The following is a 13,145-nucleotide window of genomic DNA, read 5'->3' on the forward strand; positions in this document are numbered from 1 at the left end:
GGGGAAACATCCTCCCTGCATCTACCCTGTCAAGCCCTGTAAGAATTTTGTATGTTTCAATGAGATCACCTCTCATTCTTCTAAACTCCAGAGAATATAGGCCTAGTCTACTCAATCTGTCCGCATAGGACAATCCCCCCATTGTTGCACTCCCTCTATGGCAAGTATATCCTTCCTTAGGTAAGGAGACCAAAACTGTACACAATACTCCAGGTGTGGTCTCACCAGGGCCCTATATAATTGCAGTAAGACGTCTTTACTCTTATAATCAAATCCTCTTGTACCTGCTGGATATGGCAGTTCTTGCCTCCCTTTAGCTGTCGGGTTTCCCGAGTTCTGGGAAATCCAGCTCGCAGCAGTTAAATCCAAATGGCTGCTAAAATCTGAGGCATACAGCCTCATTAACATATTCTAAATACAGACCTGCCTTTCCAGTGTAGGTCACTCGCCCACGCCTGTTAAACCGTGAGTAGACACGGTCGCGGCGGTTTGGGCTCGGTTTCCCATTTTTAAGAATTTAACCTCCACCCTCCCCTCGCCCATCCTAGAGGGTTCAAATTCCACCCTCTGAAATCGCTTAAAAGCATTTCTTGTATTGGTGTGGGATATCAAATTACAAAACTCAGCGGAACACCAAGGAGACTGTGAGACTCCAAATACAGCTCAAAATCATGGAGTCTCATGTTAAATAGGGCAGTTTAGTATCTCTGCATTCCCTTCAAGATACACAAAGGTACTGGATGCATGTTTTCCCAGGGTAGGGGATGTGCTACTGCCTAAAGACAGTGGGCGCAAAATTCAGATCCATAACGCCTGTTTTTTGGTCCAAAATGGTGTCCGCAGCGCGCACGCACACTTCTGGTGTGAATTGCGGCGGACGCCATATTGGTGAGGGCATTAGCGTGTGCACAGTGAGCGTCCGCCAGAAATATGGGAAGAGAAGGGAGCGGGACTAATTGGATAGCTGTTTTATAGAGCCTGCACAGGCATGATGGGCCGAATGGCCTCCTCTGTGCTGTATAATTCTATGAACTACCTACTACCCCAACAGAGTATCTACCCCACTCTCAACCAGCTCTTTCTCATTCTTGTGCCACCACCCCCCCCAAAACATCTGTCTATACCTTTTATTTCACAGGCCACAATTTTTCTGAAATAATGTTAAAAGTGTATTGGGACCGACATCCAATTATACATGCATGTACAATTGTTGGTTTGATCAGTACTTCTCATGGGTTTTCTAGCCAGTTGCTACTATTGCAAAATTTTTTGGACAGGCCTCAAAAATAATTCTCATAGCCTCTTGCATCCCTTTAGATTTGGATACTGGTACTCATAAGTCTGCAAAAACAATCTATCTTTCCTCCCTCACTCGTTTCTCTTTCACTCTTTCCTTTCAATTCTATTTCTCTCTCTGTATTTGACTTACCCCCCCCCCCACTGCTTTTATTATTTTCTCTTACTTTTTTCATTTTTCGTTTTACCTCCTCTTCTATTTCTATCTTTCTACTGTTTATCTTTGCAACATTTATTTCCTCGATTTCTTGTATTGTTCATGCTGACACTAGGGTGACTATAGGGATGAGAATGGGTGGAAAAGAGCCAGGTCTGGTGTGCACTGGAGCAAGTGGGAGGGAATGGAATTCAGGACCACAACGTTCAGGCGCGAATGGGTCAGGTCCCTGATTTGGTACAGATCGGAAGGGAAAATAAAAAAAAGTATTTTTCTTTTAGATTTTCAGGTATACAATTCATTCAATGATAAGTGCATGAATGTAGTTTAAGATCAACTTACCGTCTAAATTTTCTATGCACTCAATGTTGTTCAAAGCTAGGTTAAGGTATTCCAGTTTTTTCAGTCTACCAACATTTTCTGTAAAACAGATAAAATAAAGACAGTGAACTCAGCCAATAATCAAACTTCAAACTGAAAGATACTTCGAAAGGCTAATAGAATGTTAGCCTTTATGGCATGGAATTTGCAATAATAACTGTGAGGCTATCAGCGCTCACCGTTATGAGGGAGTAAATTGGGCAGCAACTTCCAGCGTCTGCACATCTGCAGTTAAACATGGAAATCAGGAAGTTGCTGTCCAAGTTACCGTGCTCCTCCAGAAGCTTCGCTCTAACAGTATCTCGCCGAGAGACTTGGCATTCAAATATCTGAAGGGTGTGAATTTGCTGTACTTATCCACTAGATACCCACTAAACACGGCCAAAAAAGTTAGGGCTTGTCCATTCAAGTGTAATTACTGCCAAACAACCTCTCTGGCACTAAAAATTTACTTTTAAAAGTGTGGAGTTTCATTCCTTCAGGTGTTAATTATCATTGGAGATTATTAAAAATGTTTTTTTTTACTACTTCTTCCTATCTCTTTAATCTCTCTCTCTTAATCCCATCTTTCTTTCCCTCTCATTATTTTGCATTCTGTACATGATTTGGCATTGAATGAAATATTCTAACTTGCACTTCCTGGTTTAAACTCTGCATGTCTTAGTAAGGATTCTTCAATCTGTTTGGTTAAGCAAACACACCTTTGCTTGCCCTGTTTACACAGGTCCCAGAGACCCTGTAGAGGAAGCCACCCTGTTTTGACTCTCTAATTACCAGAAGTCACAGTACCCACAGAAAGTCTGTGAGTGTGGCAGAACCACTGAATGACTCTGGCTAACTGTATATAATTCTCTTTAACGATGTTGTAACACCAGCCTAAACCTGTACCATTGTGTTAGGCATTACTGTTTTGTATATAGAGTTTGCATGTACGGGGCGTGGCCCCTTGAAGAGCGCGGGAAAACGCGGGCAAACACGATGACGTCATGTCGCAAACCGCGGGGCTGCCCAGGCAGTCCTCGTGGCATCTCCGTTGAGTAAAGACCTGTTTAATTGTTCTCGTGTCGATCTCCGTTATTCGTAGGAATTTGTTAATTCCTACATTGGTGACCCCGTTTTTGTGAACGTTTTCATAAATGAAGAGCACAGCATGGAAGCAAACGCCGTTTCGCTAAAGCTACCGCAGTTCTGGGAGCAGCAAGCGCCCCCGTGGTTTATTCAGGTCGAGGCCCAGTTCGCCCTGAGGAACATCGATGCAGATTAGACCAAGTACCTTTATGTGGTCTCCGCACTCGACAGCTCTACCGCCTCTCGGATTGTCAGCCTCCTCGAAAACCCCCCAACGGAGCGCAAGTATGAAACCCTCAAAGCGCGGTTACTGCAGGTTTTCGGGCTCACAAAATCGGAGCGCGCCCGTCGATTACTCGCTATGCCCGGGCTTGGGGACTCCAAGCCTTCAGAGTTGATGAGCCAAATGCTCACACTTCCTGGGCTCAGAACGGGAATGTTTCCTATTCCGCGAGATTTTCCTCAGCCCGAACAGGTACAAGCTGCCCTGGCCAGGTCTGAAGTTGAAGACTGCGCAACACTTGCTGCAGAGGCTGACAAAAATTTTCGCTGTAACTCGGCAGTACTGCGCCGCCACGAGGCGCCCATCCCCCGCAGACGCCGCCCCAGCTCATCAGCCTGCTGGGCTGTGCTTCTACCACGCGCAGTTCGGTGCGAAGGCGAAGCGTTGCCGCCCTCCCTGCAGTTTTCCCCAACAAAACAAAAAACAACTGACACTGCGACCACCGAGGGACGGGTCTAACGGGCACCCCGCGGCCGCGATGGCGATCGGCAACGCGGGAAAATTGCTGTTCATCACGGATACTCTCTCCGGTCGTCGTTTTCTGTGCGACACCGGAGCGCAGTGCAGCATTTTACCCACGTCCGCCCTCGATGTGCAGACGGGGATTCACGGCCCCACCCTTGAAGCGGCCAATGGCGGAGCAATTCGGACCTTCGGCAGACGGCGAGTGGAGGTGTGTCTCGGGGGGCAACGTTTTCACTGGGAGTTTGTTACGTCCAAAGTTTCCAAGCCCCTCCTCAGCGCAGATTTCCTGTGCACCAACAGCCTCCTGGTCGACGTTAGGAACCGGCGGCTGATCAATGCAGCAACTTTTAATTCTCTTCCGTGTTACCGCAGTAACACTACGTCGTGCACCATCTCCTGCTCGACGAATTCCCCGACCTGACAAGACCCACGTTCTCCTCCACAGCCACGAAACATGGTGTGGAACACCACATCACCACCAACAGCCCCCCGGTCTACGTGCGGGCCCGGCGCCTGGAACCTGGCGGTCGCAAAGGCGGAGTTCACAACCATGGAACGGTTAGGGATTATTCGCCGGTCAAATAGTCCCTGGTCTTCACCCCTCCATATCGTCCCGAAGCCTGGTGGCGGATGGCGGCCATGCGGCGACTATCGACGCCACCACTCCTGATCGGTACCCGATCCCTCACATTCAGGATTTCTCTGCCCATTTGGCAGGGAACACCGTGTTCTCAAAAGTCGACCTCGTCCGGGGCTACCACCAGGTCCCAGTTCATCCACAAGACATCCAGAAGACTGCAGTCATCACCCCATTCAGCCTCTTCGAGTTTTTACGAATGCCGTTTGGGTTAAAGAACGCCGCCCAGGCTTTCCAACGCCTGATGGACTCCGTGCTGCGGGACCTCAAGTTCCTCTTCGTCTACCAAGATGATATCCTAATTGCCAGTCCTACTAAGGAAGAACATACCTGTCACCTACGCACCCTTTTTTGACGCCTCAGCCAACACGGCCTGATTATCAACCCGGCCAAGTGTCAGTTTGGCCTGCACCAAATTGACTTCCTGGGGCATCGCATCACCTCAGAGGGAGCAGTTCCTTTACCTTCAAAGGTAGAGGCGGTGACATCCTTTCCGCGCCCGCAGAACGTAAAGGCCCTGCAGGAATTCCTAGGCATGGTAAACTTTTACCACCGTTTCGTGCCTAAGGCGGCACTACTCATGCAGCCCCTGTACGAGGCCCTCAAGGGCAAGACTGGCAAGAACCCAGTAGACTGGACGGATGACATGGCCCGAGCGTTCGACGACACCAAAAGCGCTTTAGCCAATGCGACTATGCTGGCGCACCCGCTGCCAGGAGCCACCATCGCCTTCACCACCGATGTGTCGGACTACGCAGTCGGTGCCGTGCAACAGCAGTGGGTGAACGGGACGTGGCAGCCATTGGCATTCTTCAGCCGTCAACTACGGCAGAACAAGAGAGCATACAGCACGTTCGACCGGGAGTTGCTCGCCCTTTTTCTGGCCATCCGCCATTTTCGGTTCCTGCTGGAAGGATGTCCTTTCACCGCCTTTGTGGACCATAAGCCGCTAACCTTTGCAATGGCCAAGACCGCCGAACCGTGGTCAGCCCGACAGCAGCATCAACTGACCTACATATCCGAATTCACCACGAATATACAGCACGTGGCCGGTAAGGACAACCTGGTGGCAGACTGCCTCTCCCGCGCGATCGTCAATATGGTTCATTTGGGCATTGACTACGCCCTCATGGCAGCAGACCAAGTCTCAGACCCGGAAGTCCAAGCTTACAGAACGGCCATCACTGGCCTCCAGTTGGCCAACGTCAAGTTCCATTCGGCAGGTACCACGCTATTGTGTGACGTCTCCGTACAGGATCCTCGCCTTGTCGTGCCGGTCGTCTGGCGCCGCAAAGTGTTCGACGCCATACATGGGTTGTCACACCCAGGAATGAAGGCCTCTCAGAAACTGATGTCAGCGAAATTTGTATGGCATGGCATGCATAAAGATGTCCGCGACTGGGCCAACACCTGCGTGGTCTGCCAAAAGGCCAAGGTACAGCGCCACATCAAAGCTCCGTTGGCCACCTTCACAGTTCCGGAGCAATGTTTTGACCACGTCAACGTGGACCTGGTAGGACCACTCCCACCCTCCCATGGTTTTTCACACATCCTGACCATGGTTGACCGCACCACCAGATGGCTGGAGGCGGTCCCCCTGTCATCCACTACTTCGGCGGACGTGGCCAGGGCGTTCATTTCCTCCTGGATCGCCCGTTTCGGAGTGCCTGCAGATATTTTGTCAGACAGGGGGCCACAGTTTTTCTCTGAACACTGGAATGCAGTGACCCAAGGACTCGGTGTCAAATTACACCGCACCACAGCCTACCACCCACAGGCGAATGGCCTCTGCGAACACTTCCACCGGTCAATGAAAGCCGCCCTGAGGGCCTGCCTCCAGGACGCTGGATGGGCAGACAAGCTACCGTGGGTCCTGTTGGGCCTTCGCACGGCCCCCAAAGAAGACCTTCACTCTTCATCAGCGGAGCTGGTGTATGGTCAGCCGCTGCGAGTCCCAGGGGACTTCCTACCAACATCGACGGAGCCATGGTCCGCGTCTGCCCAGCTTGCTAGTCACCAAGAGACGGCCAGATGTTTCGCACCGGTGCCCACTTCGCATCACGGGCTGCAGAGGTCACACGTTCCCACGGAGCTTCACAAGGTTGAATACGTTTTTATTCGCCATGACGCACATAGGGATCCGCTCAAGGCCCCATATACCGGTCCCTTTCGCGTGTTGGAAGCAGGGGACAAAACCTTCACGGTAGATGTCGGTGGTAAACCGGACCACATTTCGGTTGACCACTTAAAGCCAGCACATTTAGACCTTGACCGCCCCGTCGAGACAGCATAACCGCCGAGAGGGGGTCAGCCACCCATCGTCGTTACGGCAGACCGAGTGCCACCGCCCGCCAGACCGCCAGCCGACCAGCAGCCTCCGCCTCAAGAGTACAGGAGTTGGTCTGACAGGCTCGTCAGACACCCTCACCGTTTGACTTTGTCCGTTAAAGCAAATTCTGCGGGGGCGCATGTGGCAGAACCACTGAATGACTCTGGCTAACTGTATATAATTCTGTTTAACGATGTTCTAACACCAGCCTAAACCTGTACCATTGTGTTAGGCATTACTGTGTTTTGTATATAGAGTTTGCATGTACGGGGCGTGGCCCCTTTAAGAGCGCGGGAAAACGCGGACAAACGCGATGGCGTCATGTCGCAAATTACGGGGCTGCCCAGGCAGTCCTCGTGGCATATCCGTTGAGTAAAGACCTGTTTAATTGTTCTCTTGTGTCGATCTCCGTTATTCGTAGGAATTCGTTAATTCTTACATGAGCAAGTATAAGTCCATTTGTTTGCCGATGGCCACAAAATCCAGGCCAATATCTGGAGGGCTAGAATATAAAGGGGAGGAAGTTTTGCTACAGCTAGACAAAGCCCTGGTTTGACTACATCTGGAGTACTGTGTACAGTTCTGGGCACCGCACCTTAGAAAGGATATATTGGCCTTTGAAGGAGTTCAGCGCAAATTCAATGAAATGTTACCAGGGCTCCAAGGGTTAAATTACAAGGAGAGATTACATAAACTAGACTTGCATTCCCTGGAAGAAAGAAGGTTAAGGGGTGATTTGATTGAGGTTTTTAGGATATTGAAAGGAATTGATAGGGTAGAGAGAAACTTTTTCTGCTGGTGGGGGAGTCTAGGACAAGGGAACATAACCATCTCCACACATGGCTTTAGGGCTGGCGTAGTGGATTGGCATATGATGAAAGCATCATGGCAGCTTCCTGGGTACTAGCATTCACATGCAGGATAAGTCAATTGGGATTGCACACTAGTTGCACATTATTGCAATTCAATCATTTCCTGCTTGTAAAATTGAGGGCGTTATTATATGGGGATAATTTTGGTACAATTTTAAATTGGCATGGTTTCCAGCAATTGTTCCTTGTACATGTGGGAACCCTGCCTGTGTGTAGAACATAAGAACATAAGAAATAGGAGCAGGAGTAGGCCAATTGGCCCCTCGAGCCTGCTCCGCCATTCAATAAGATCATGGCTGATCTGATCCTAACCGCCAATCCACTATGACAGGACTATCTCCTGAATCTAACAGAATTAGACACACGAAACAGGAGCAGGATCAGGCTACACGGCCCCTGGGCCTGCTCCGCTACCCACAGGGCCATGACCGATCCGCACCTAAACTCATGTCCAAATTCCTGCCCGCTCCCCGTAACCCTTAATTCCCTTTACTTCTAGGAAACTGTCTATTTCTGTTTTAAATTTATGTAATGATGTAGCTTCGACAGCTTTTTGGGGCAGCATATTCCATGGACCTACCACCCTGTGAGTGAAGTAGTTCCTCCTCATCTCAGTTTTGAAAGAGCAGCCCCTTATTCTAAGACTATGCCCCCTAGTTCTAGTTTCACCCATCATCTGGAACATCCTCCCCGCATCCACCCGATCCAACCCCTTCACAATCTTATATGTTTCAATAAGATCGCCTCTCATTCTTCTGAACTCCAATGAGTAGAGTACCAATCTACTCAACCTCTCCTCATATGTCCATCCCCTCATCCCCGGGATTAACCGAGTGAACCTTCTTTGTACTGACTCGAGAGCAAGTATGTCTTTTCTTAAGTATGGACACCAAAACTGTATGCAGTATTCCAGGTGCGGTCTCACCAATACCTTGTACAACTGAAGCAATACCTCCCTATTTTTATATTCTATCCCCCTAGCAATGAAAGCCAACATTCCATTGGCCTTCTTAATCACTTGCTGCACCTGCATACTAACCTTTTGAGTTTCGTGCACCAGGACCCCCAGATCCCTTTGTACTTCAGTACTTTCCAGTTTCTTGCCATTAAGATAATAACTTGCTCTACGATTTTTCCTGCCAAAGTGCATAACCTCACACTTTCCAGTATTGTATTCCATCTGCCAAGTCTCTGCCCACTTACTTAGCCTGTCTATGTCCCCTTGCAGGTTTTTTATGTCCTCTCTCACTACTTTCCCTACCATCTTAGTATCATCTGCAAACTTTGATATGTTACACTCGGTCCCCTCCTCCAAATCGTTAATATAGATTGTAAAGAGTTGGGGACCCAGCACTGACCCCTGCGGAACACCACTGGTTACTGATTGCCAGTCTGAGAATGAACCATTTATCCCAACTCTCTGCCTTCTGTTAGATAGCCAATCCTCTATCCATGCCAGAATATTACCCCCAATCCCGTGATTTTTTTATCTTAAGCAATAATCTTTTGTGTGGCACCTTGTCAAATGCCTTTTGGAAGTCTAAATACACTACGTCCACTGGTTCACCTTTATCCACCCTGTATGTTACTTCCTCAAAGAACTCCAGCAAATTTGTCAAACATGACTTCCCCTTCATAAAACCATGCTGACTTTGTCTTATTAAACTATGATTATCCAAATGTCCTGTTACTGTCTCCTTAATAATGGACTCCAAAATTTTACCTACCACAGATGTTAGGCTAACCGGTCTATAGTTTCCAGCCTTCTGTCTACTGCCCTTTTTAAATAAGGGTGTTACATTAGCAGTTTTCCAGTCTGCTGGGACCTTTGCTGAGTCCAGGGAGTTTTGGAAGATTATTACCAATGCATCCACAATCCCTACCGCCACTTCCCTCAAGACCCTTGGATGTAAGCCATCAGGTCCAGGCGATTTATCCGCCTTGAGTCCCATTATTTTACCGAGTACCACTTCCTTAGTGATTTTGATCGTGTTTATCTCCTCCCCCCCATAGCCCCCTGCTTGTCCAGTGTTGGGATATTCTTGGTGTCCTCTACTGTAAAGACTGATACAAAATATTCATTCAGTGTTTTTGCCATCTCCATATTTCCCACCATTAATTTCCCGGTCTCATCCTCTAAGGGACCAACATTTACTTTAGCCACCCTTTTTCTTTTTATAACTATAAAAACTCTTACTATCTGTTTTTATATTTTTTGCTAATTTACTTTCATAATCTATCTTCCCTTTCCTAATCAATCTTTTTGTTATTTTTTGCTGTCTTTTAAAGTTTTCCCAATCCTCTATCCTCCCACTAGATTTGGCTACCTTATATGCCCTTGTTTTTAGTCGAATACTATCCTTAATTTCTTTACTTAGCCACGGATGGCTGTCTTTTATTTTACACCCTTTTCTTCTCAGTGGAATATACTTTTTTTGGAAGTTGTAAAATAACTCCTTAAATGTACACCACTGATCATGTATCGTCTTACCCTTTAATCTATTTTCCCAATCCACTCTACTCAATTCTGCTCTCATACCTTCATAGTCTCCTTTATTCAAGCTTAGCACGCTTGTTTGAGATACAACCTCCTCACCCTCGAATTGAACATGGAATTCAACCATGTTATGGTCACTCATTCCAAGGGGATCCTTTACTAGGACATTTTTAATTAATCCTGTCTCGTTACACAGGACCAGATCTAAGGTTGCTTGCCCCCTGGTCGGTTCAGTTACATACTGCTCAAGAAACCCATCCCTAATACACTCAATGAACTCATCCTCAAGGCAGCCCTGCCCAATTTGATTTGTCCAGTTAATATGATCGTTAAAATCCCCCATAATTATCGATGTTCCCTTATTACAAGCCTCAACTATTTCCTGATTGATACTCCGTCCAACCGAGTGGCGACTGTTCGGAGGTCTATATACTACACCCACTAGTGTTTTTTTCCCCTTATTATTCCTTATCTCCACCCAAACTGTTTCATTATCCTGATCCTTTGACCCAATATCATTTCTCTGTGTTACAGTGATTCCTTCCTTTATTAACATAGCCACCCCACCTCCCTTTCCTTCCTGCCTGTCCTTCCTGATCGTTAAATAACCTGGTATGTTTAATTCCCAGGCATTGTCACCCTGCAGCCATGTTTCTGTAATGGCCACAAGATCATACCCATATGTAGCTATTTGTGCCATTAGATGGACAGCTCTCTTTTTTGTTTCTTTGGTTCCATTAGGAAGGAAATGAACTGTGTAGCACATCTGAAGAATGCATCAGTCACTTTCTTTACACAATGGTGAGCTGCTGCTTAATGTGGCAAAGATCTTCAGATGCTACCTAGAAGGATCCTGTGGCAAACAAATTCAAACCAGTACCGACGATGACTGGCACAAACAATACTTTTCTCCTGATGGGAGAGAGAACTGCATTTTTTCAGCCAGCAGACCACTTATCTCCCCAATTGCCTCCAAGGGAAGTGCAGCCAGTGACACATACAGAAGTCTAAGTAAGACCTTCTGGGTCTGTAAACACTGTATTTACAGTACTTATTTACTTGGGTATTTAGTATAGGCAACATCTTCTGTGATGTCTCATTCTAGGTGCCTCCAATGTATTCTCGTTCATATCTTCATCCTCCTCCTCTTCATAACATACGAATACAGGGATTCCCATCGGGAAATCGATGTTCCCAGTCCAAACCTGTACTTTTTGCAGAGCTAATAAAAATAGCAGCAAACGTCCTGACAAAAGTATCGAACAGTTTGATATACAGGCAAAGTAACACCAACCTTCAGTTTCACCAAACAAAATTGCCTCCTCAATACAGTATCTACAATAGGGATACCTAAGTGATGCTCATATCCTCTTCTTACATACTACTTACATAGTGGAGGTAGTCATTTGTGGTTGTGGCAGGTTTGGGTTGGAAGTTGGAGAAAATGGGTCAGCTACGCTTACGTGACTCCATTTAAATGTGGTGAGGTGGGCTTCCAGTGGGCCTTAAAATGGACTGATGCTTTTTTGGAGAGGATAATTTTGGTACAATTTTAGATTGGCAGCTTTTAGGCAGTTGACATCATTGCCTCATTTGCTGTCCCAAAACTGCCAGAAAATGGATGGTAATTCGGAGTAACATCCAGTCCATTATATAATTGCAACAAAAATGACATGGATTTTCTGATTCTTCTATATATTCTCCAAATATTAAAAAGTTTGACAAACTTTCCATTAAAATAATATACCCAATATTATTTAAAAAATAGATCAAACATTTTTGTAACCTCATAAACCTTTCTGCTTTCAATCATTACCTGTTGTACAAAACATTAACGGTAAAGGAAAAGTGTACCTCATTGTATTAACAATAGTCTAGTGATTCTGCCTCCTTCCAAATAAGGTGAACAAACACCCTAGTGAGCCAACTTTTTCTTTCCCTGGCACAAGCTAAGTAACTGGGATATTTTACAAGTGGTCCCAAGTTGGAGTTCACATTTTAAATGGTGACTACGTTAAAGCAACATTTATTCATTTTTTTAATTGTAAAGTTTTAATTAGATATTTTTAACTGTCAGATTGTTTGTTGTACCATCATAATTTTAGCAATGCTAGTCCACACCAACTAAAATACTTTAATCATTTAAAACCAAGACCGTCGTTGTAACTTATCACAGGGAACTAAATAAATCTGAAATAAAAAGCTAGCATCAGTAATTGTGACCATGAAACTATCAGATTATCGTAAAAGCCCATCTAATGCCCTTCAGGGAAGGAAATCTGCTGTCCTTATCTGATCTGGCAATGTGCTTGACTCTTAACTGCCCTCTGAAATGGCCTAGCAAGCCACTCAGTTGTATCAAACTGCAACGAAAAACAATAAGAAGAATAAAACCGGACGGATCACCCGGCATCGACCTCGGCACCGGCTTCGGACACAACGGCACACCCAGCCCAGTCGACCCTGAAAAGTCCTCCTCACTAATATCTGGGGACTTGTGCCAAAATTGGGAGAGCTGTCCCACAGTCTAATCAAGCAACAGCCTGACATAGTCATACTCACACAATCATAGCTTTCAGCCAATGTCCCAGACTCCTCCATCACCATCCCTGGGTATGTCCTGTCCCACCAGAGGTGGCGGCACAGTGGTATACAGTCGGGAGGGAGTAGCCCTGGGAGGCCTCAACATTGATTCCGGACCCCATGAAGTCTCATGGCTTCATGTCAAACATGGGCAAGGAAACCTCCTGCTGATTACCACATACCGCTCTCCCTCAACTGTTGAATCAGTGCTCCTCCATGTTGAACACCACCTGGAAGAAGCACTGAGGGTAGTAAGGGCACAGAATGTACTCTGGGTGGGGGGACTTCAATGTCCATCACCAAGAGTGGCTTGGTAGCACCACTACTGACCGAGCTGGCCGAGTCCTGCCGACTGGGCCTGCTGCAGGTGGTGAGACAACCAACACGAGGGAAAAACCTACTTGACCTCGTCCTCACCAATCTACCTGTCGCAGATGCATCTGTCCATGACAGTATTGGTAGCACTGATCACTGCACTGTCTTGTCTTCACCCTCCATCTTGTTGTGCGGCACTATCACTGAGCTAAATGGGATAGATTCAGAACAGATCTAGCAGCTCAAAACTGGGCATCCATGA

The 13,145-nt window shown here is 46.8% G+C and overlaps 1 protein-coding gene across 2 annotated transcripts in view; it reads right to left on the bottom strand.

Moving 5' to 3' along the window:
* Nucleotides 1-13,145, bottom strand: part of dnaaf11 (dynein axonemal assembly factor 11) — a 148,109-nt gene that overhangs the window by 115,281 nt on the left and 19,683 nt on the right. For both annotated transcript variants that reach the window (XM_085992849.1, XM_085992848.1), the window contains exon 3: nt 1,796-1,873. In XM_085992849.1, coding sequence (XP_085848975.1) covers nt 1,796-1,873 — 78 coding nt within the window. The remainder of the gene's footprint in view (nt 1-1,795; nt 1,874-13,145) is intronic.

The sequence above is a fragment of the Somniosus microcephalus genome, chromosome 7 (assembly GCF_052327205.1).
Source record: "Somniosus microcephalus isolate GS21.2 chromosome 7, FLI_Smic_1.0, whole genome shotgun sequence".
Classification (NCBI taxonomy): Eukaryota; Metazoa; Chordata; class Chondrichthyes; order Squaliformes; family Somniosidae; genus Somniosus; species Somniosus microcephalus.